This window comes from Xenopus tropicalis, chromosome 6 (genome assembly GCF_000004195.4).
Source record: "Xenopus tropicalis strain Nigerian chromosome 6, UCB_Xtro_10.0, whole genome shotgun sequence".
In the NCBI taxonomy this organism is placed as follows: domain Eukaryota; kingdom Metazoa; phylum Chordata; class Amphibia; order Anura; family Pipidae; genus Xenopus; species Xenopus tropicalis.
The window spans coordinates 104462746-104488193 of NC_030682.2; the positions used below are offsets into that span (position 1 = coordinate 104462746).

The window sequence follows — 25448 nt, forward strand, 5'->3', positions numbered from 1 at the left end:
AATCCATATGCCTCCTTCTCTTTTGTGGATAGCACAGCAACCCCCAGCACATAATTACACACCTTAGGGACCCCCTAACAACATCGCGCATTCATATAAGCAATTTTGAAGCTGCTAGACCCCCATTGTGCATGGTCACAATTTCTTTTTTGCAGGACAGTTGAAAAATTGTGGGGGAAGATAGGAAAAATGGGGCAAAAGGCTGAGTGACGGGAGACAGGGCAGAAGTCGCGTAACTCCTGGGAAAATAGGGGTGGGGGTTGACCGGTCTGGCTTACAGGTGTAAAGAATGGCAGGTCTTACAGCCTTAATCAGAGTCCGTTTAATCTCAGTACTGATACTATTTACTACTACTAGTACAGGTATAGGACCCATTATCCAGAATGCTCGGGACCAAGGGCATTCCGGATAAGGGATCTTTCCGTAATTTGGATCTTCACACCTTAAGTCTACTAAAAAATCAATAAAACATTAATTAAACCCAATAGGAATCTTTTGCATCCAATAAGGATTATTTCTATCTTAGTTTGGATCAATTACAAGGTACTGTTTTATTTCTACATAGAAAAAGGAAATCAGTTTTAAAATTCTGAATTATTTGATTAAAATGGAGTCTATTGGAGACGGGCTTTCCGTAATTCGGAGCTTTCTGGATAACGGATTTCCGGATAAGGGGTCCGATACCTGTACTATTAGACTACACAGGTAACGAGTCACACCAGCCAGACACATGGGGCCCATGGGCCGCCGGTTGTACAGCATTAGACTATATTTATATAACAGGGCCTTGGTGCAAATGCTGTTCGTTTCACTATAACTAAAACTAAATATTTCGACGTTCTGATGCAAATGGGCCAATTAAAGAAAGTCCCAGAGCGCTCGTTGCACAGTTAGATCCTCTCTAATAAACACCTCATTAAACAATCATTTATCTTTGGCAGATATTACATGTTTAATCATAGGCGAGTACATGAATTCCCGCAACCTTTCAACTGAGCAGTAGTTGGAAGGAGAACGCATCATTTTCCAATTATTTGTCAAATACGTTTGCAATTATAAAGCGCGTCACAGCAGAGCAAGTTGGTTTTCGATTAGACATGCCTTCCCCCCCCCAGCTCTGCTACGGACAAGTTCTCGCGATAGGCCATCTGTCCGTGTTGTCTGGCTGTTCCAGGTTGGGGCCGAGGGACAGTGAATCCGGGGAGAGGGACAATGTTCGTGTGTGCGAGGCTCCGGAATGGTCTCTTGAGCTCGGTAAGAGATTGGCAGTAGTTGGAGCGAATCCGGTGTGTAGGACTAGGGTTTAGTAAAGGCCCTGAAGCTTTGCACACAGCCATTCATAGCTACGACCTTCACTTTCCCCCCATCATAGAGAAGCCGGGGAGTTTGAGGTCAGGCACGTCTTTAAAGATCGTGGATAGGCAGAGGCAAGCCGCAGCCCTTCTGCTAGGGTTCCCGACAGTCAGGTTTCGCTGCATGCTGGGAGTTGTAGTCATATATTTGCAGTCATATATATTAACTGTATGCCTGAAATGACTGCTCGTTTTATGCAATATCAGAAAAGTGCCGCTTGTTCGGGGTTTTGTCCTTGTGTTTTTATTTGCAGCTCTATGATTGTTACTCAGTGTGTAAAAGGGATTGGTGGGATTGTAGTTCTGCGGTGTAGCCAGGCCTCGGATCCTTAATGGTAGGTGCTGTCACTATAGCAGTGAGTTCGATAAGTGACAGACTTGAGCTATGAGCTTTAGTTTCCACAGTTGACGTTTGGGCACAAATGGATAGTGGCACCTTGGATCACCGTCATTTCTATGAATGAGGAAAAACACAACTGATATTTTGTGTTTCAGGTCAGACGATACTTGCACACAACTACTGCATACAATGGAGCAGGCGGAGCTTCATTTGTGGTAAGTGGTTATTTGCGACAGTAACATATATCTGGGTTCTTTCATTATCAATCAAGGGCAAATCTCTGCAGTACTATTGCTTTAATATGTTACACTTCAGTCTGAACTGCCCCTCACTTTTGGTGTTTTTGCTACTGCCTTCCTCCTCCAGTAAGTTTCAAGATCCAGTGCAGGTTTGCATGCTGAAACTGACATGTTACACAACCATTTCTCAACATCCCATAGGCCAGGGATCCCCAACCTTTCTTACTTGTGATCCACAGTCAAATGTAAAAAGACTTGGAAAGCAACACAAGCATCATAGAAGTTCATGGAGGTGCTAAATAAAGGCTACGATTGGCTATTAGGTAACTTCTGTGCACACTATCAGCTTACTATCGGCTTATTTAGCAGTAAATCTTTTTATGCAACCAAAACTTGCCCCCAAATCAGGAATTCAAAAGTAACTACCTGCTTTGGGGGCACTGAGAGCAGCATCCAAGGGGTTGGTGAGCAACATGTTGCTCACGAGCCACTGGTTGGGGATCACTGTGTTCACACATCATCACAGTGATAATTCTGCTCTGCTTTTCATAGTGGGTGGTGTACAAATTCTCTGGAAAGGTCCAAGGGTCCATCACTACACTGAAACACGGTGGGGTTGCTTGACACTGTGAACCTAAGTGGGAGTGGACAGCTGGTTCCTGTAGCACAAATAGACTATGATGGTTTCGTCCATGATATACATGGCTGTTAATTTTGGGCAACTAAGTCCTGTCAAATTAGAAGTGATGTCCTATATGCATTATGTCATACTTGATGGAGGTATCCGATACCTGTGACCATAACCTTTAGTACCTCAGAAGATACGCAATGTACCTTTTATATAGTAGCTTTATATATTTCTGGTCTTTACTAGTTGTAGAGAAAATGTCTCATCATTCACACGAGTTCTTACCCTGGTAGAGCACACAGTCTTATTTTCCTGACAAAGAGGCACATATAGTTGGATCAAAGTTCTGTCAATCAACATATTAATTGCGCATGTTGAGGAAAAGCTCTTGAAATTGGAACTGTAGGAATAAAGTGGGGCTGTGTTGGAAACCCCAAAAATATATGGAGAACAAATAAACGCCACACATGTACTACTTAAGTTAAACCTAGGTTCCAAGTGCCCCATATTTTCAGTATACAGTTTGCATCTGTAGGTGCCTAATGGGCATGCTTGAATGCAGTTACATTCTGGTTATGTATGTCATCATTACCCATGGGGAACTAGACAGTCTATAAGTTTATTTAGCACTGGGCAACAGTTCTGGAGGCACAAATCTTTGCCTTCATAGGGCTTTTGAATTTGATGGTTGCCACAACAGACCTGTCTGTAATGTATATCAGTTGCAGCCAAAAGCTTTGTGGTAATGGGATATGAACAGTGTATACGCTCTGCATCAAAAAGTTCAATAAACAAATAAAGTCTATAAGAATTGCGGTGGTTTAGATGTCCTTCGAGGGCATAATAATGTACATGAGAGTCAGAGTATGAGAATTAGATGCAGAGTTTGTATGTAAGGGTTGCTTACTGGATATTTGGAGCAATAAGTGAAGGTCACTGAAGAAGATACAGCCTGGGTCATTTTTGATTGAGGGCTGCGATTATATCAAAAGTGCTTACCTTCCTCCCATAAATTAGGATGTCCCAGTGACCATCTACATTTTTCTAAGTGCCATTACTGTGAATATTTGTTTTTCATTAAAAGTTTCTCTTGATGCTAACGAGTTCATAATGAGCTCAAGAATTTTAGGGTTCAGTGTTTTAGGAATAAATTACATATTTTATATTTAAAGGTATATTAGGTTATTAAAGGTAATTAATTTTTAGAAAGGTATACATTACAGTTGTAGTATATTATATTAAAGGACATGTCAACCCAAAAATGATTTTTTTGCCTTATAAAAGAAAACCTAATTCTAAGCAACTTTAGATTATGAATTTATTCAAAATTTGCTTTAAAAGTTATTTGTAAATGTTATTGCTATTAAAAGCAGAATTTGCTTTACTCCTAGTTATGTATAAACAATGGTTACAAAACTAATAAGGCCAATCCATTGGGAAAATATTGAGTATATAATATATACAATAAACTGACAACATGCAACAGTGCAAGAATATCCTCTAGTGGCCAAGAAGAAAAACCACCATTAAATATATAATCCTGCACAAATGCTCAGGTTAAAAGAAAAATGTATTTATCACAATCCATTAAAAGCTACTTGCACCCCATATATAAAGCTTTTTAATGGTTTTTAAACAATGGGCCTGATTTAATTCAGTGAGAAAAAATTGTCTCGTGGTTTATCATGTGAAAACTTAGACTATTCTATTTGAGGAGAAAAAAACGTTTTACCTTATTCAGTTCGTTTTTTTTCTCATAGACTTCAATAGAGTTGTCACGTGATAAACCATGAGATAAGTTTTTCTAAATTGAGTTGCATCCCAAATTGAATCTCATCCATACGTTTTCACATGATAAACCTTTTATTTGCTGATTCAATCTGGCCCAGTGTTGCAACGGTCAGTCTCCTCCATCAAGAAGGGTCGGTTAGTCTGCTGGCTTGTGTTACATTGCTTTAAAAGCCAGAGCCACCAGGGCAGAGAATAGAAAAGGACAGACAAACACTGCTTTTAATAGCAATTATATGTACAAATAACTTAAATACCATTGCGAAGTTGTAATGAATGTATATTGCAGTTATACAGTTATTGCAGTTGCTTAGAATTCTTATGTTTTCTCTTTTTAGGCAATTTTTTGGTTGACATGCTTTACCAAAATATTTGGGAATATAAATATGCATTTGCTCGTTGGTATAATTTGTACATATGCTATTATATATTCTATTTTATTTAGCACAGAGATACACCTGAAAACAATCCGGACACCCCATTTGAATTCACTTCAGAAAATTACAAGGTACAGTCTAAGCTCTATAACTTATCCTGGCAAAAAGACGGGCATTCACAATACTTTAATATAATTTAGTCCTTACCAATTGTTATGATTATTTTTCTATATGCAGGGTCACAAAATCAATGATTTAACCCTGTTTTGTTAGATTAAAGGGAATTCCAGCTTGGCCAGTGATCCTTAATGTTGCATGTGAGGGATTCTTAGCTAGGATGGCAGTGCAAACCCCACACACACAAATTTATCAGTGAACAGCCTCTTTGAAACCTTTTAATACATGCCACTCTGGTTGTCCAGAGGTTAATAGTAAGGCTGCAACATCTCCTTAATCACTTAAGATTTCCTTCTCTTCCTGTAACTCCATAGAAACTCAGCTCTAGCTGCCTGCTTCAATTTTTTTTCTCCTGAGCTTAGCTTTACCATAACACTGCTCAAACAAAGCAGAACTTTAATCAGAGACAGTTGTGCCTGTGTGAGCCTGTATTCTTGATTAAATGTATGCTGAATAAGGGTCTGTGTGTGTGTATATGCTGTTTGCAGATTTAAATGTATCTGATTATGTATCAGAGGAAAAATGGCCACCGGGTGAAAGCTGCTATTTGTTTTAGGAAAATGTGATGGTGCTGGCAAGCGGAGGGGATATATGCAGTACAAATGATGCCACTTGGGTGGGGGAGACGTGCCCAACTAATATACATTGTATGCAAATGTAGGCTTTACATGTCCATGGAGTTTATTGATAGACTGTGTGTTCACAGGCCCTGAGCCTTCAGCTAGAGGAGCAGAGTTAAGGTGGCCATACACGGGTCGATTGTAACTGCCGATATCTGTCCCTTGGACCAATTGGGCAGCTTATCAGCCCGTGTAGGGGCAGAAATGAGGGGCATGCCTGACCGATATCTGGGCTGAAATTGGCCAGATATCGATCGGGCAGGTTAAAAGATTTAGTCGGATCAGGGACCACATCGGCTCATTGATGCGGTCCCCAAACCGACTGCACCCATTGCTCCCATTATAATTCAATCGTTTGACCCCAGGGCCAAACGATCGAATTAGCCTACATTCTCCCGATATCGCCCACCCATAGGTGGGGATATCGGGAGAAGATCGGCTCGTTTGGACCTCGACAAGCAAGCGCATCTTAAGTATGGCACCCTTTAACTGTATGCAGTCTGTCATGGCAGCAAGTAAAATCAAAAAGAGGTTTAGCCTATGACTAAGGGGCTGATTTACTAATCTACGAATCCGAATCCCGAATGGGAAAAAATCGGATTGGAAACGAACATTTTGCGACTTTTTCGTATTTTTGCGATTTTTTTCGTCACCGTCGCGACTTTTTCGTAGCCATTACAACTTTTGTGAATTGTCGCGACTTTTTCATAGCCATTACGACTTTCGTGAATTGTCGCGACTTTTTCATAGCCATTACGACTTTCGCGAATTGTCGCGACTTTTTCGTATTGAAAAAGTTATGACGGTGACGAAAAAGTTGCAAAATACCGATCATTACAAAAAAAATGCATTCGGACGCTTTTCGGACGTTCGTGGATTAGTAAATGTGCCCCTAAGTGTTGAGATCATGAAACGTGTAAGGCAGTCCCTGTTGCTGGTACCAATAACCTATTTTAATTTTACTTCCTGCCTTCATGGGCTGTTTATTGAGTGCCTGCCTATCTGCATACAGTTGACCCTATTAGTGACCTCAGAGCATCCAACTAAAATGCATTTGCATTTTTATGTCTTTGTATTCATATATTTATATACTTATTTTTAAGAGAATTGAGGCTATAATTGGCAACTATCCTGAAGGTCACAAAGCAGGAGCTGTAATCCCTGTTCTTGACTTGGCACAGAGACAGCATGGATGGCTACCTATATCTGCTATGAATAAGGTAAGCTGATGAGGAAAAAATTAAATAGATCTGAAATAAAGTTCAGCTTACTAAAGGTTAAACTTTACTAAAAGGTTGTCTTTGCACTCATACAGCAAAACAGAAATAAATAGGACAAATACAAGTATAACTAATTTTGTTTTTCCAGTATATTTTATTTAAAACTAGAGATACCAAACTTTTGATGGTGCTGCTGATGTAGACTTGTGTTAGTGATTTAGTATGCTGGGATTTGCTAGATGTTTAATAGTCTTTGTTTTACACATCATTATTTATATACAAGGATATTGTAACAAACAGAAATGTCAGTTTTACAGAATGGAACAGTAGGAACTCTTATGTATTGACACTAGATTGGTCATTCAATAATTACCCAAATTTGACACATCAGTTGCAATACAAATCCAATATACAATATTTTTGAGCTATAGTGCATTACACATTCTGATCGCTTGTCTCACAAGAAAATGTAACGGGTATCCACAACACTGGATTTCTGGTTTTTCATCCAATTGATGGCAATGGCAAACAACATAAGTAGCTGTGTAATATTTATAAACCCTGAAAATGCACTAATGAACGTTTTAGAGTGATTAGCATGAATAGAGCACTGTAAATAAGTAAATACTTGTGCTGTATTATTTTACTTTCTTAGGTTGCTGAAGTTTTAGAGATGCCTGCCATGCGTGTGTATGAGGTGGCTACATTCTACACTATGTTCAACAGAAAACCAGTGGGGAAATATCACGTCCAGATTTGTACGACAACACCTTGCATGCTTTGCAACTCTGATTCAATATTGGAAGCTATTGAAAAGAAGCTAGGTATGATTCTTAGACCATTTTCTCTCCCATACTTTTTTTGCAAAGTAATATTCTGGATAAATCACACAAAGGCGTGTTTGGCTAGAAATGGAATTGCATTGCTAGTTTAAAGGGGTACTAAACCCTCCCCAAACCTCAGCCCACCCTCCAAGCTTCATTCCCACATTTTCCCTATGTGTGAACCTGCCATAATGCGATGGTGCGAGCGGGTGGTGGCGGTGGTGTTTGATCGACACGGGGGGTGGGGGGTGGTTTGCGAGCGGAGGAATGCTGGAATCCAAGATGGCGGCTGTGACAGGCTGCAAATACACCAAAATTAAAAACCAATTTTTGTGAGCTCTACACTATATTAAGGGCTACTATAGTAGCCTTTCCTTGCTCTTTAAGTAGAAGAAGATAGAACTTATGAACTCTGCTGCACAATTCCGCAAATTTATGCTAGATTCACTCATAGTCACATGTAATAGACGTCGTGAAGTAGGAGCTTGGGGCGATAGGTGGAGGGGTGCTGAGGTTTGAAAGGAATTAAATCCTTCTCCTGCCCTTTTACAACATCACTTCCACAATTATAATTTGTGTTAGGTGTGTGTGTGTTTTTTTTTTTTTTGTATTTTATTTTAAGTAATAAAAATGTTACTAATAATGTTATAGAATAAAATGTTAGGAGCCATATATGGGAGCAGGGAGTTAAATTGTGTATCACTAACCTTGAAGTTTGATTTATAGAAAACCCCATTACAAAGAAAGTGTTCACTTTTCATCTGATTTCATCATTGCAGTTTTTCCTCTACTCCAGATATAGTGAAAATCTTTGTTCCCTGTGGAACAATAAGAAAAGTTATTTGACAAATGCTTATACTGTCACTTCAAGGGATAGTTACACATTCCACATTCGTTATTGCTTTCCGAAAGTCACAATTTTCGGGTCCGAACATTCGTAAACGGCATGAAAGCCTTTCTGGCTTTGAAACCTTCAATGTATGATTTTGAAAGCCTTCCATAGGACTGAATGGCACTCGATAGATTCAACCAGGCGAAAAAGCTTGAATGAATTTCGAAATGGTTGTAGTCTTTGCAAAAAGTACGACTTTTTCGTGGAAGTTAACTAAAACCACAAAAAGTTGTGGAATTTTAACGAAATTATCATGGACATTACGAAGTGTTCTATAATTTAGAAAAAATACGACTATCTCAAAAATACTTAATCAGGGTTTAGTAAATAGTAAAAAGAAAAATCATCTTACACAGAAAACAATTTAACATCTAATGAAAAAAAGAGCTTTAACTAGTTTAGAAAATGATAATACTATTGTAATAAGGAAAGCAGATAAAGGGGGTTTAATTGTAATCCTCAATAAGGAGGACTACTTAACGGAAGCCCATAGGCAATTATCGGATAAAGAATCCTATCAAATATTGGAAAAAAATCCCTTAAATTCATTTGAACTTGAAGCACTTCTTTCTGAAGTTCTACATTTCAATGTTATAGATGAAAAATTGTTTTCATTTCTAACACCAGAAAAACCTAGAACAGCTATATTCCAATATTCGCCAAAAATACATAAAGAGCAACCCCCTCCGGGAAGGCCCATTATAGCTGGAATAGGTTCCCTGGGAGAAAACCTGTGCAAATATATTGACTTTTTCTTGCAACCACTTGTTCTCAGATTACCCAGCTACCTGAGAGATAGTGGTCATTTAATACACACTCTTAAGTCCTTTCATTGGGGACAGGGTAATTACCAATGGGCTTCTATAGACGTTGTCTCTCTTTACTCATGCATACCTCACCATTTAGGTTTAGAGGCCATAAAATATCATCTCACCCATCACAGCACCGATAAATGATAATGTAATTATCTTTATTCTGAAAGCTATCAATTTTTTGCTAACACACAATTTTTTTCCTTTTTGATAGAAAGTACTATTCAGAGCCAAGGAACGGCTATGGGAGCGAAATTCGCTCCTTCTTACGCCAACCTTTTTTTAGGTTGGTGGGAAGAAAGACACATTTCATAATAATGCATATCACGAGTATATCCAATACTATGGCCGCTTCATAGATGACATCATTGTCATATGGTCTGGGACTACCTGTCAATTTAAAGAATTTCTCACTATTCTCAATACCAACACTTACAATTTGAAATTTACATTTGAACTCAATTTGAATTATAACTATCTTGACATAACACTATCCACTAAGAATGAACACATTATTACAACCATTTTCCTCAAAGAATGTTCAGCCAACACAATTTTAAATGCTAAGTCCAGTCACCCTAAACATTTGATACAAAATATACCATTTAGTCAGTTTTTACGTTAGAAGCGTATCTGTTCTAATGAGGATGACTTTATTGAAAAATCAAATGATTTATTTAAAAGACTTAGCGAGAGAGGATATGCACAGAACATTTTGAGTCATGCGTTTAAAAGAGCAGCCGCCACTAATAGAGAAAATCTCTTTAAAATATATAAAGCCAGTAACATTAATGTTACCTCATAGCTGAAAAAGAATGCATACAGGACATGACAATAGAACAAAAAGATGTCTCTACTACCCTATCCTGCATTCTTACTTACAGCCCTCAGTTTTAGTAAAATAAAATAATCTTTTTGATTTTACTTCTATTTTTGGAGTCTACTGCTTGATACTTTTTTTTCCAAGTCCTGGAGTGCCTGCCATTCTCATTTTTCAGATTTCCTTTATTAAATGGGCCCCTTATTGTTTTTCTCAATGCAAATACAGGTTGTGCCTTATAACTAATGATTCTTAACTTCTCTTAGGAATACATGTTGGAGAGACAACATCTGATAAATTATTTACACTGACGGAAGTTGAATGTCTCGGTGCCTGTGTAAATGCTCCAATGGTGCAAATAAACGATAACTATTATGTAAGTATAATTCTTCCAATTCAGTAATGGTTGGTGCAAGTAAAAAAAAAAAAAAAGCTGGACTGCTTTACAGAAGGTGAGATATTAACATGGAACTGCCGTATGATAAGATATTAATCAAAAAGCTGCTGGGGGTAATTATTCATATTCTTGCTTAAAATTGCAGACCAGTGGATGCTGCCTGGTGATTGGCTACCATGGCATATGTGAATAAACCATGTATCTGCATCTACATGTCAGTATCAGTTTAAAGTATAAAGAAAGGTGGAAAAACTGTACTGCAAAAAACCACTTTAACAAAAACAATCTGCTTTTTGAATCCACTGCATGTGCACAGGCCCTGGGATCACAGTGAAACAAATAGTATCGCTTGCCTTCATGTATCCCAGGCTGGTGCTATTTTCTGCTAATAGGAGCACCAGCTGGGGTATCAAGTAAGCGATCTTTTTCAAGGGGAAGAAAGGGTGCATAACAATTGGCACCCCCAGTAAATTCCATATTTTAAGGCTCAGTGCCTTGCCTGCTACAGTCACAAGTGAATGCATCTGCTGAAGTAGGATTCTAAGATTCTTTTTTGTTAACCATATGACATATATACTATTGAAATGAATTCTAACTTTGCTAGCACATGTAACAGATTCATGGAATACTGTAAGTATGGATTAAAAAGGAAAATGTCTTATGTCGGTCAGCCACTAGATGGCAACCTGGCAAAGGATAAGGCGCTGACTAATGTAAATGTAGAAGAGGAGATATAGTCACAGTATTAGAACCATCAAATGCATTATTGCAGTGGTTTTCAGTGGCTGATATACTTTAATCATCACATGATCTTAAGTAAAACGATAGTACAGTCATATGAAAAAGTTTGGGAACCCCTCTCAGCTTGCATACTAATTGACTCCACTTTCAACAGAAAAACACAACAGTGGTTTGTCTTTCATTTCCTAGGAACATCTGGAGTACTGGGGTGTTTTCTGAACAAAGATTTTTAGTGAAGCAGTATTTAGTTGTATGAAAATTAAATCAAATGTGAAAAATTGTCTGTGGCCAATTGCAAGTTGAAGGACAGCATGGGATCCTCAAAGTAAATCTTAAAAGATCTGTAAACAAAGATTGTTCAGTATCATGGTTTAGGGGAAGGCTACAAAAGGCTCTCTCAGAGGTCTAAACTGTCCGTTTCAACTGTAAGGAATGTAATCAGGAAATGGAAGGCCACAGGCACAGTTGCTGTAAAACCCAGGTCTGGCAGGCCAAGAAAAATACAGGAGTGGCATATGTGGAGGATTGTAAGAATGCTTACAGACAACCCAAAGATCACCTCCAAGGACCTGCGATGAGTGGGTGATGAGAAAGAAGCCCTTTCTACACTCACGCCACACATACGTTGTATGCAAAAACTCTTATAGACAAGCCACAGTCATTTTGGAACAAAGTGCTTTGGACTGATGAGACAAAAATTTAGTTATTTAGTCATAACAAAAAGCACTTTGTATGGCAGAAGAACACCGCATTCCAAGAAAAACACCTGCTACCTACTGTCAAATTTGTGAACCTTGTTAAAGGAGAAGGAAAGGTAAAAACTAAGTAAGCTTTATCAGAAAGGTATAGTAAATACAACCATAAGCACTCACAGAAAAAATCCTCTATCAAAAGAAACACAGGATTTCTTGTCCATTTTTTGTAAACACGTTGTTCAGGTGTCTGACTTCCTCTCTTAGAAACATCCTTAATTCCAGTGGCCAGAGTCTGCACAGTTCTCTCCTCTCTCTTGCTTCCCCCTCCCATAAGAAAGCTAAGAACTCCTTCCACCCTTCCTTAGGAATATGTGATCTGAGCTATAACGGCAAGACTGCAAACAGGAAGCTATTTAAAATGGCAGCTGCTGTCTTAAGCAAACAGAGAAAGCTTCTAGGGCTCTTTGCTCAGGTATGGCAATGCTTTCTGCAGAATATAGTGTTCAATATGGCACTAATGTGGCAAATCTTCTGGCATCTGCGCTTAAGGGCAAATGCCCATACCTGGTGCACTCTTACCTTCCAGTTTGTGCCTGTATGTTATCCAAGGCATTTATGCAGAGGGAGAAGTACAATATTCTGGAATGGCTGTCACAGTCCCCCAACTTGAATATCGTCGGAAATCAAAAATACTGCCATCCTGAATCCAGACACTCATCAAAGGCTATAGGAGGTGGCTAGCTAAGTATTGATGTAATATCTCTGTTGGGGTGCCCAAATTTATGGAAATTTATATAAAAGGAAGTTGCTACTTTGAAAGCTCAGCCAATGATAAACAAAACTCCAAAGAATTAAGAGGGGTTCCCAAACTTTTTCATATGACTGTATACGTTCAACGAAGACATATTAAAATCACTTAATGAAATGGTACCTTGCAGTATGCAGGTCGTGCTTTATAGTGTTTTGCGTGCTGTGGTTTACCATATGGTGGGAAGAAGGATGCTGAAAAAAAGAAAGCTTATTATACAGTATAGGTGGTAAAAGTAGTAATGCATCATTTATGCTATTGTCTAATCATTTGACAAATTTACATGCATGTGTTTGGGTCATTTTAGCATATATATAATAACATAAGTAGACTTAACAACCATGCTTTCTCTGATGAGGCCCATCTCCTTCACAACCAAGCCACAGGGTACTGCACATCTTCTAACTCCAGCCTTTATAAATTACATTTTTGCCTAGCCAACCATATTAAATATTTTATTTTGCGCAGTCTATTTTACCCAGTTTAATTTTGACACTGAACTGTTCCTTTAAGACCTTTTAGTTCTTCAGGCTGGGTCATTAGCCAATTTAAGGTTTCATTCAAAAGGAATCTTTTGGTGATTTTGACCTTTTTAAATAGGATAAAAAGATGAGATCCAAACCATTACATAATGTTGAATTAACTAACTAACTATATATTGCATTTCTGTTTCAATGGGAACTGCTTGAAAAGGCAGTCGCTACCAAAGCATCCCTACACTAGTGGATGTTTCACTGTCTCATTTTCCTTACAGTTGATATATTTAATTAGTAAATTTCTTAACCTAACTAACTTCTGGCTACAAACAACACACTCATGCTGTGAGTCATTAACATATCCTACCTGCTCAAACTGGCGGATTCCAGTAAAAATCTACAACTTGCAATGTACCGACAGCAAGTTTAACAGCATGGTTAAACATGTTACATTGAGAAAGCACACACACCAATTATATCTGGAAATTCTATTAAAAGCATCCACTACCTTAGGAGTTTCATTTCCTCTTAAAACATGTTTTAGCAGCCAACTATTTCAGATATATAAATAGTCTGTGTGCAACTATGGTACTTTAGCTCACAGAGAAGTCGATGCATGTCAGAAGATGAAATTCCAGTAAGAATAGAAGTGTTTAGGGCAGGGGAGAAGAGGCCTGAGGACATACTGTGATCATATTCCTTTGTATTTGTATCCTTCTGTGAAACGCTACACATTTGAAAACCATACATTGCAGTTGTAATATGGCAGATTGGACTGTACTAGAGCTTTTCCAGCGGTTTATTCCATTTGATATAAGGGCTTCTGCCAACTAACCATTTTCTTTACTACTTTTTTTTACCCATGGCTCTGTAACTCTGATTTTAAATTAAAGATAAACTTCCCTTTTATGTTGCAAGCTTTGTATTTAGTATGTCTAATAAGAGTGTTGGTGCTCACATACAAACAGAACCCAATCTTAATTTGTGCTTAAAAAGAATCAATTTTCATTTTTAAAAACAATTCATAAGTGGTAATTTACAAAGGTTTGATGAAATGGTTAAAAGTTAAAAATATGGAGACATGATTCTATATATATATATATATATATACACACATACATACATATATATATATATATATATATATATATATATATATAATCATATATTATGACATATTTACAAATCAAAAGGAAAAGCAGAAAGAAGCAGTTCAATTAATAAGGAGAGTCAAAACAAATTGCTCTCTGATTCCAGGCACTCACTAGATGGTATTGTGGTAAATAAATAGCTAACGGTTTCCCCTATAATGTTGCTGTTCTTATTAGTTAACAAAAACAGCTAATAAGAACAGCGATATTATATTGATTCTTTTTAAGCACAAATTAAGATTGGGTTCTGTTTGTATGTGAGCGCCAACTCTCTTATTAGATATACACTTAACACTATATGGGATTAGATAGAGGAAGGCGGCTCCCTGATTGTATATATGCACTAATTTAATACACATCGGCGTGGGTTTAGTTCATTTGATAAGCTTTGTATTTTGTGTCATAAAATTAATGTTGCTTTATATGAAGAGATGACATTGTTGGTGGAAGCATTGCAGAAAGTGATGGCTACCAGTGGAAATCTGTAAGTGGCTTAAATGTAATTTGAAGCACTACAAGCGTATCAGGCTGCATTGCAGTGATGTCCCTCCTAATGAGATCATAATCAAGATTCACATCCCACATGGCTCATACCAAAATATAAATCATGAGAAAAAAAAAAGTAAAAAAGTAGGCTGTAAAATGAACAAAAACAGACAGATTCTGGATTAGGTTAGAAACTTTATTTATTAACATACAAAAACATCACAGAAGGTACAAAAATTGAGAAGAAACTGTTTAAAAACTGCTCTAACCACATGCCCGAGCTTTCTCTCAGCACCAATAATACAGTCCCGAAGGATAAATAGGTATTGTAAGCACTAACAGCTAAACAAGGCAACAACAGTTTTAAAGGAGGTATAAACCCAAAAAGAACACTTTGATTAATGGCAAAACACGATGCTAAGCAACTTTCCATTACACAGTACTTAAACCTTTGAAATGGTCTGAAAGTTATTTGCACTGCTGTTTAAGCCAGTATTTGTCTGCTCCTTTATATTCTCTGGTTCTGACTTTGTAAACAGTGTAGCAGAAGTCACTTTCCATCTAGCAAAGGCAGGCCTGTTACTCAACTGTTCTCTGGTACATTGTTTCAAAAGTCAGAGCCACCAGGGCAGAGAACAGACAAGTACTGCTGTCAATAGCAATTATGTTAACAAATTACTTTAAAACAATGATAATCTTTAATGAACATTTTGAAAAGTTGCTTATAATTATATTTTCTTTCATTACACAGCATGGTTGACCTCCCCTTTAAACTGATGTCAAAGCTGTACAGGGAACAGCAGTAATTCTTTTCTACTTTTCATTTACAAAATTAACTAAATTTGAATTTAACTGTATGCTTATTCAATCCTCTGGGACCTTAATGGGCATAATAGTTCATGGTCATTTCTGGAAACCGTAGGTAAAGCCAAGGGACCATTCTGGGAAGCATTTTTTCATGTTCACTGTAGGAACTATGTTAGGTGGAAAAATTGGTTGAGGAGTTCTCAAAGCACAGCAACAGTAATTCTGGAGACACGAGTCAAAAATTGTTTTACAGGAGAAAAGCAGCAGCACTTCCTAGTATTGTAAACATTACAAATAAGTAAGTTGTCATGAGTACATTTGATAAACCAAGGATATGCAAAGCAGTGGGTCCATCTACTTTATCTTCCGAAAAAGTAACATATTTCCCTCTAGATACATAATGTGACCTGTTTCAAACCCATGACACTTAGGGGGACATTTACTAATCGAAGAACGTCCGAAAAGCGGCTGAATGCGTTTTTTTTGTTATGATCGGTATTTTTGCATCGCCGTCGCGACTTTTTCGCGAATTGTCGCGACTTTTTCATCGCCGTCACGAAATAATCTTACTGTCGCGCCGAGTACAAAAGTTTCAGATTCATTCAAGCTTCAGTATTGTGACTTTCCTTGGGCCAGGTTGGAGCTGCAGAGTGCCATTGAGCCCTATGGGAGACTTTCCTTGGGCCGGGTTGGAGCTGCAGAGTGCCATTGAGCCCTATGGGAGACTTTCCTTGGGCCGGGTTGGAGCAGCAGAGTGCCATTGAGCCCTATGGGAGACTTTCCTTGGGCCAGGTTGGAGCTGCAGAGTGCCATTGAGCCCTATGGGAGGCTTCCAAAAGCATGCAAAGTCGGAAAGGTTTGCCCGCCGTTTATGAGCGTGCAATATGAAAAAGTCATGACAATTCGCGAAAAAGTCACGACTGCGAAGAAAAAAAATAAGAAAAAGTTGCAAAATGTTCGTTTCCAAACCGTTTTTTTCCCATTCGGGATTCAGATTCGTGGATTAGTAAATCTCCCCCTTAGAGTCAACTCTGTATAGAGTGTGCCCTGGCCGAGGTTCTTTCTAGCAAAGCTGTGAAAATTTAAGCCCATGGTTCCTTACTGCTGCCCAAGACTAGTGTATATACAGTAAATTTTTGGAGTTTATTATATCGTGCATCTGCACGGGATACCTAAGAACAAGACACCTCCCTGTGTATTTGATGAGCTGAAATGGAGACACAAGTATTAGTTGCATATAAAAGCCATGAAGTCTGTAGTATGCACAAGAGTTAATTATTACCATGCTGAAATCATATGTGATCACTTTGAATAGGTGGAAACAGCTCAGCAGCAGATCCCTTTTAATCAGATTTTCAAAACCAGTACAGAAAATTATGTTTACTTATTTGGGGTAAGATTAGATATATTTTATCCAGGTGTAACAACTTCTGATATGCGAGTTCCCAAAGTTGGGGCAGAATAAAACTGACACAGGTATGATGAGAATCATCATAAGAAAAGCAAGAAATTGTATTTACATTTATTTAGTGATGAATAGCAGCATATTAAGGCATTTGTCTGGAAAACTAAATCAATATACATTTCTAATTCTTACAGGAGGATCTAACACCAAAAGATATTGAAAATATTATTGACGAGTTGAAAGCTGGCAAAGTGCCGACTCCAGGCCCAAGGTAAAACATTCACATGTACAAATCTATATTATTAATTGCTATGTAATCTAACATTGTGTTGTGTAGAATCCCACTGTAGAGAGACTATACGTGTAGGCTTTAACCATTTAAACACCAGGAGGTTACCCTAAATGGCCCCAACTTTTGAATTCAAAACTATTTTTCTCTCATTCAGCCTACAATAGGCATCTCTTTGGATTGGTGGTAGTGACTTTAGACCAGGGGTGGGTAAACTACGGCCCGCCGACGACGTCAAGTCTCATCACGCGAGACTTGGTGTCATTGGCGGGCCGGAATTAAACAGATGAAGGGGGCGTAACGCTGGCCTGGCCCTGCCCGCCCTGGCCCGGGGGTAAGTAAATGTGGCCCGTGAGCCAAAAAGTTTGCCCACCCCTGCTTTAGACATAGCAGTACTAGTTATAACAGAGTTCAAAGTAAACTAAATCGGTAGATATGCTACCAAAGAGCAGGTAATTGAACAGCCATTTATTAGCTGACATACTAAATGGCAGTTGCCATGCATTTCTGTAAAAAAAAAAAAAATATATATATATATATATATTCCAAGCAGTCATTCAAGCCTCATACTTACTAAGTTGAAATAAGCCCAGTTAATAAAAAATGTGTTATCTTCACAAGAGTTATGGTTTACATAATTATGCAAAACTATTTTTCATTACCATTCATTGCACAACTTTTTTTTTGTAAGAAAAGAAACTTTGAATTTGTCCTAACAGTACTTTGTTTACTTTTAGAAATGGACGATTTTCTTGTGAACCAGCAGGAGGCCTAACATCTTTGACAGGGCCACCGAAAGGGCCTGGGTTTGGTGTGCGTGCAGACCTCTAAAGTGGCACTTTAGATACTTACACATGTCAAAATATCTCAAATAAAAAATTTAAAATCAATCTTTTTCTATATTAGTTGTTAGAGGTATTTACCTGGATATCTCTTCATTAAAAAAAAGAATCGTTTTCTGGATTGTCATGTAATCTAATTTCACATTAGTGCTTTGTTTAGGAATACCCACCCGCTCATTTACAAAGCATAAAAGCATTATTAGACCCCAACCATTGTTTCATTTAGTACCACTTGCACCAGATTACCCCAAATTAAGACAGATGCACACAAGCTTGTTATGCTTGACAATTTTTTATTTTTTTTTTACTCTTAATGGCTTAAACCATTTATATGATCAGTACAAAATGCTGCTGTGTGTTTTGGGCTTTCACACTCAGAGATTAATGTGTGTTACAGGTTTTAGCTCTGGGTGTGTGCTGTAATTCTTAGTTACATTTATGGCTGTTGCATTGTGATTCTGAGAGACATTTACTTTTGGGGTAATTTAAAATTCTTTTAATATACAACTTGCTTTTCGCTTGCTTTTTGACCTCACCAACATTTAAGAATATGTTCTACACAAAGATTTACTCTCTATGTGTGGAAGTTGCCATTGCCATTTTCCTTAATTTTCTATGGGCTCCAATAAAACAATGCTGCTTTTTGCCAAATTTAATTACAATATATTACTCATATGAAAAGTTTTAAACAAATATGCCAGTAAGAGGAATACCCTTGTTTTACTGGAAAAAAAAGAATTCCACACAGGATGAGCAATGAGATTTGATTGGTTGTCCCTTATGACATTGGTTATATTTTCATGCACAGCCCAAATCTGTCAGCCAAAAGGTTACGTGCAGGTCCTGTGTTCAGAGCACATAGAGCTTTCTTACTTTTCCTAAAAATCAGGTCACCAGCTGGCCCAGTTTTCCATGTTACTCAACCCTGATGTGAAAGCAAAATCCGTTGTTTTGGGGCCATGGATGATTAGCAAAGTTTAGTTAGATATTCTGCATCACAAATACTTATTTCCTTATTCCATAGCTGGTCTGTATCATGTCTCTTTAAAGGTGAACTATAGTTAGCAAAATTAAAACATGCAATAATAAAAAACGTTAGCAGTATTTTTATGCCTATTTGTTGCACACTTTTGTTAAGTGGACAAAGCCTAAAGCCCTGCCATGAATGTCACACCTCTGTTTGTTTCATTTTGGCCTCAGGGCTCCATTTTCCCTTTAATTCAAACCTTGTTACTCCATGCACTCACTGGTGGCTCACCATAAGCAACTTCCTGTTGCCAAAGGTATACTTGCCCCAGTGATGTATATTGTTTAACCCTAAGCTAGTAAACTACTGATAAAAAAAAAAAAAGGCGGCTGCAGATATCGGACAACTCGCCAGTCAGGCGGGTTAAAAGATTTTGATCAGGCGCCTTAGCAAAATCTATGTTCAGGGCTGAATCAGCAGAAGGAGGTAGAAATCCTATTGTTTCTACCTCCATGTCTGACGTATCAGCCCTGAACGTCAGTGGAGGGTTGGAACGATAAATCACCACGTGTGTGGCCAGCTTAAGACCTGTACATTCAATATTGTTTTCAAAGTAGTATTTTGCTTCTTACCAAGAATGTGTTATTCTTACAAGAACCTGTAATACTTGGTGCTGGGTACTGCCATTTTAACACAGCCACCATTTATTTGAGGTTTCCTAACTGTGGGAAAGACTACCTAGGGAATCCTGAGGTAGTGGAGCAGGTGGGTGGCATCCTGATAACAAAAAAGTTGAGACTTAAGTGAATACTTATTTGCTGACTTTAAAGTTACAGGTTGACAACAGACCAGATCCTATTAAATGTTTTGATCTACACCTAACTGGAGGTCTGGTCTACTTAACCTACTGTAATGTTAATCGATTTCCAGAGAGGGGTGGCTGTGAAAGTTCTAATGTTATGGATGGCTACAGATTAGTTTGTGCAAGTGTGTTCTCCAGGATATCAACTTATAACCAAATGCCTGTGGTGTTTCCTCCAGTTAATACATTAGAAATACATCTATCCCAATATTATTAGACATACTGTTGCCACTTCGATGCTTTATTATCCCTTTTTCTATAGTGCAATCATTGTACAGAGATTATACATCATTTACATCAGTCCCTGCCCCAGTGGAGCTTACAATCTAAATCCCTCTCACACACTATGATCAGTTTTATCAGGAACAAAGTAAGCCACCTGTACAAAAATGTGTTATCTGTGATATTTATATATTTTTTTTATTAAAGGCTAGTTGCATGATGCTTGTACACATTAATTTTTGAACAGCACTACAGCTTATTAGTTGGATTGAGATCATAGCTTTGACAAGGATACTCCCCCTTTTCTACATAAATTTATGTTAGTTTTATCCTGGGGATCACTGTTCTGCTTAAAGGAATAGTATCATGGAAAAATATATTTTTTTTAATACATGAGTTAATAGAGCTGCTCTATCAGAATCCTGCATTGAAATCTGTTTTTAAAATGTTTTTGATTTTCAAATGGGGCTAACCATATTCTTCATTTCCCAGGGTGCCACAGGCATGTGACTTGAAACTCTAAAAAAACTTTAGTCACACTTTACTGCTGTTACATGGGAGTAGGACAAATAATAGGTTACCTGAAAGCAGTTCTAAAGTGTAGCGCTGGCTCTTTCTGAAAGTTCAGGCACAATGCACTGAGATGGCTGCCTACATACCAATATTACATCTAAATAAAACAAAATATATATTTGTTGGTTCAAGAATAAAATTTCAAAATGGTAGAGTGAATTATTTGCTATGAAAACAGTGTAATTTAGAAATAAAAAGAATACCTTTTAAAGTGTTGCCCAAGCTTTTTATTTTAGCAAGATTTTCTTCCAGTATTTGTAACATCTATTTTTGCTTTGTTCCTCCCCACAGCATGATTAACATCACCACCATACTTCACATTAGGTATCCGACAATCAAATCACCAAATGAAGTAATTACTATAAAGCAATGGGGCAGTCGGATCGGGGACCGCATCAATGATTTTCTAACCTGGCCGATCGAGATCTGGCCAATTTCAGGCCAGATCTCGGTCGGCCAGGCCGCTCTGCTCTCCCCATACACGGGCCGAATCGGTCCAAGGGACCGATGTCGGCAGCTATAGTCGGCCCGTGTATGGCCACCTTTAAACGGTCAAACTAAGAAAAAGAAGCTCTGTCTACCACTAAGATAATGGGGACACAATGCTGTAAAGAGACCTATCTAGACCATATCTAAATATGTATTTCCCAGTATGCCAGTAATTTGGAGTTTGGACACATTCCAGGAGACATGAAAAAGTATTATGCCTTAACTGTACAAAGGTGAACATAATCTTGAAAAAGTTAAAGAGCAGAGGGTGCAATATTTGAGGAAATACTAAGGCTTATGCTACAAAGTATACCCTTCTATTATAGAATATAAATTAAAGCGCCTTAAGAGTTGAATGGCATGTAGGAAGCACTCAGACTGCAGCCTTCTAAAGGAGAAGGAAAGACATACAAGAGCAGTTCAGCAGAAAGGTCACAGTAAACTGCTTTGTAGAACATACTTTGTGCACTTTGATACACATAGGGGGAGATTTATTAAGACACGAACGCTCGCAGCGTTCATTCAAATTCGGGATGGTTCTGCCGCTGTTTACAATCGTCCGGTACGAAAATGTTGTGACTTTCGGATCCCCAATATGATATTATCGTGACTAATACGATTTTTTTGTAAGCATTTATGTGATATTTGCGATATTCAGAAATTATCGTATCCAATCCAAATTTTTCCCATTCAGGATTCAAACTCGTGTTTTAATGAATCGGCCCCATAGTTACACTGCCCGCAGAAAGTGACATTACATCCAGATAACATGGTGCTGCATGGATTATAATTATAATAGCGGGAAGTTCAGGCAACTGTTTTTATGCTATGGTATGTATTTAGTAAAACTTAATGCAGCGTTTTAGGATGGCAACATATCACAAATTCATAACCTCTTGTGTATTGTTACCTTTCATTCTTCTTTAATATACTTGTAGTTTACAGTAGAGTACATCATTTACTACACATTTAACAGTAGGGGGTATTATATTCAAACAAAAAACTGCATACCTGAAGGGGCGAGTTACTGGTGAGAAAGTATGTTGAAATATTTACCCCTTGAAAGCAAGCAAGTTAGTAACAATATAAAAATGTTCTAACATCTGATTAATCTGGAGTACAGAGTGGACAAAATTGACTGATAACAGTATGGACTGTTCAGCCAGCAGCCCATACCTTGATGAAATATGTAGCTGGATAGTAAGACATAACTGCATTCAGTCAATGCATAAATTAGCACCTTACAACAACTGGAATCATTTACTTACCGTATTGCTGTGTGCAAATTACTTTTGCAGATGCCATGTTTTTTCCCCATAATTCCAACGTGCTTGTGGTCACCAGCAGTGTCGGACTAGCCCACCAGGAAAACTCCCGGTGGGCCCAGGTGTCAGTGGGCCCTCCTGCTCTTGACCATTTGTCCTACTTCATGATCATTTGCTATTTCTGAATGGGAAGAAGGAGGAGAAATAGATGGAAGGATAGATGCTAGCATGTAAATAAAAGAGACTAAGGGGCTGATTTACTAACCCACGAATCCGAATGGGAAAAATTCAGATTGGAAAACGAACATTTTGTGACTTTTTCGTATTTTTTCGTCGCCGTTACGACTTTTTCGTAACCATTACAACTTGTGCGAATTGTCGCAACTTTTTCGTAGCCGTTACGATTTGCTTGTATCTTGTCGCGACTTTTTCGTATTGAGCGCTCGTAAACTGCGGGCAAAACTTTCAGACTTAGCATGATTTTGGAAGCCTCCCATAGGACTCAATGGCACTCTGCAGCTCCAACCCGGCCCAAGGAAAGTCTCCCATAGGGCTCAATGGCACTCTGCAGCTCCAACCCGGCCCAAGGAAAGTCTCCCATAGGGCTCAATGGCACTCTGCAGCTCCAACCTGGCCCAAGGAAAGTCTCCCATAGGGCTCAATGGCACTCTGCAGCTCCAACCCGGCCCAAGGAAAGTCTCCCATAGGAATCAATGGCACTCTGCAGCTCCAACCTGGCCCAAGGAAAGTCTCCCATAGGGCTCAATGGCACTCTGCAGCTCCAACCTGGCCCAAGGAAAGTCTCCCATAGGAATCAATGGCACTCTGCAGCTCCAACCTGGCCCAAGAAAAGTCACGATACTGAAGCTTGAATGAATCAGAAACTTTCGTACTCGGCGTGAAGGCTACGAAAAAGTCGCGACAATTCGCGCAAGTCGTAACGCTACGAAAAAGTTGTAATGGCTACGAAAAAGTCGCGACAATTTACGAAAAAATACCGATCATTACGAAAAAAACGCCTTCGGACCGTTCGTGGATTAGTAAATCAGCCCCTAGGAGAAGAAGAGGTTGAGTGAGGAAAGGAGGAAATATAGTTTTGAGAGTGGGCCTATGGTCTAAGGCAGTGCTGTCCAACTGGCGGCCCGCGACCCCCCTCTGTGTGGCCCCCCACCTGTCAGGCTGCTTTGATGGCTTACCTTTGAGTAAGCATTAAATGGTATCAGTACTGAGATTAACTGGCCCCCTGCATGGTTTTCACCTCAGATTCAGGCTGTAATCCCTCTGTTTTGTTTAAAAATGTAATCCCCTGTGTTGTTCACACCTTTTAATCTCTGCATTGTTCACCCCCTGCAGTGTTAACACCTCAGACTGTAATCAATCCCATTGTTCACTTCTTCACACCTCAGACATAGGTACTGTAGGCAGAGTATGGCACACACAGGCAGCATAGGTCAGGGAGGGTATGGCACACACAGGAAGGGTAGGGCAGGCAGAGTATGGCACACACAGTCAGGGTAGAGTATGGCACACACAGGCAGGGTAGGACAGGCAAAGTATGGCACACACAGACAGCATAGGACAGGCAGAGTGCTGCCTGTGTGTGCCGTACTCTGCTTGCCCTATGCTGCTTGTGGGAGGTGAACCTGGCCGGGGTTTGTTGTGGGAGTTTGTTAAAAACAGTTGTAAATAGCCATTAAATGGTCCCTAAGGTGTATAATTATGTACTGGGGGTTGCTCTGCTATCCACAGGGGAGGAGGAGGCATATGGAATTTAAGGGTGTGTTTTAATATGACATAATTCTTTCACACATGAATGATGGTTGATATCCCCACAGTAAGGACCAAGCATTTGGGATTTTGCTGTGCTACCACCATTGTGATCAAATAGGTGTGGTTTGAAGTGGGTGTGGTTTCAAAAAGGGGAGTGGTCAAACTGGCTTCAATTAGCGGCCCTCCACCATGTATGCTAGAGAAATTTATTATTTAATTCGAAATAGAAGGCAAGCAGCGGCAACTCATGTAACTATTAGCCACATACTATAGGAGCAAAAGTAAAGATTTGTCACCTATTATTGAATTAAGGGTCATCTCCATCAAGAAACAGTAGCAAATTTTTGTACCACCTATAAAGCCTATACTCAATGCCAAGCATCAGATCGAGTAGAATAAGGTTGCGGAGATGGAATGCATAACTTAATTTGTTTGTCTGGCCTAACTGTACTGTAAACTGGAATGAGAGAGGCCTTATGCCAAACACCATGTCCAACCTCATTAATGTTCTTAAGTCTGAATGGAAACTAACGCTAGCTCAAAGCATTCCCACAAGAGCAAAGGCTGTTACACCAGCAAAGGGTAGACAAACTTTATAACAATTATCTTGGTGATACGGGGAGCCTGACTTATTCTGACAGTATAAATACCATGGTAACTAACAAGCTTGCCTCCAGTTTAACATGTTAATTTCAGGTGACAGAGTCTTGACACAAGTTACGTCATCCCTCCCTTCAAACTGCATGCTGCGCGCATGCGTACTGACCCTCCCTGGGAGCCTATACTCACTGCGCCATCATAAAGAAGGAACTCTTTAGGTGCGAGACAGCCGATATAAGCAGAATGGCACCCCAGCCCATACACGGTGCCCGGTATTTTTTGAATCCAGGTCCACCTGGGTGGTTTTGGCTTTTTCGTTCTCTTCTCCAGCCGCTTCCAGAACCTTCCAGGCGCTGCCATATCGGGTGACTCCCGGAGAAGGGGCTTGGTGATGTCAGTTACGCGCCAACCAATCACGACAATCTGGTGTGTTCCAAACTGCCAGGTTGCAAGAGCAAGCACCGCCCTTCCCTATTTATGGAAGGGAGGGGCTTCAGTCGCATTTACAGGTCAT

The 25448-nt window shown here is 39.0% G+C and overlaps 1 protein-coding gene and 1 long non-coding RNA gene across 2 annotated transcripts; one reads left to right on the forward strand and one right to left on the reverse strand.

Annotated features, from left to right (window-relative positions):
- Window positions 1-1198: 1198 nt before the first annotated feature.
- Window positions 1199-18234, forward strand: ndufv2 (NADH:ubiquinone oxidoreductase core subunit V2). The gene is given in 8 exon segments (NM_001017166.2): window positions 1199-1254; window positions 1848-1907; window positions 4793-4855; window positions 6625-6741; window positions 7397-7565; window positions 10356-10465; window positions 17250-17326; window positions 18082-18234. Coding segments are annotated over 8 exon segments (732 nt in total). The 5' UTR covers window positions 1199-1212; the 3' UTR covers window positions 18176-18234.
- Window positions 18235-22207: 3973 nt separating this feature from the next.
- Window positions 22208-25294, reverse strand: LOC116411495. Its single transcript, XR_004223138.1, has 2 exons — window positions 25124-25294; window positions 22208-22745 (listed from the first exon to the last, which is right to left on the reverse strand). It is a non-coding gene; the product is annotated as an uncharacterized LOC116411495 (long non-coding RNA).
- Window positions 25295-25448: the final 154 nt, after the last annotated feature.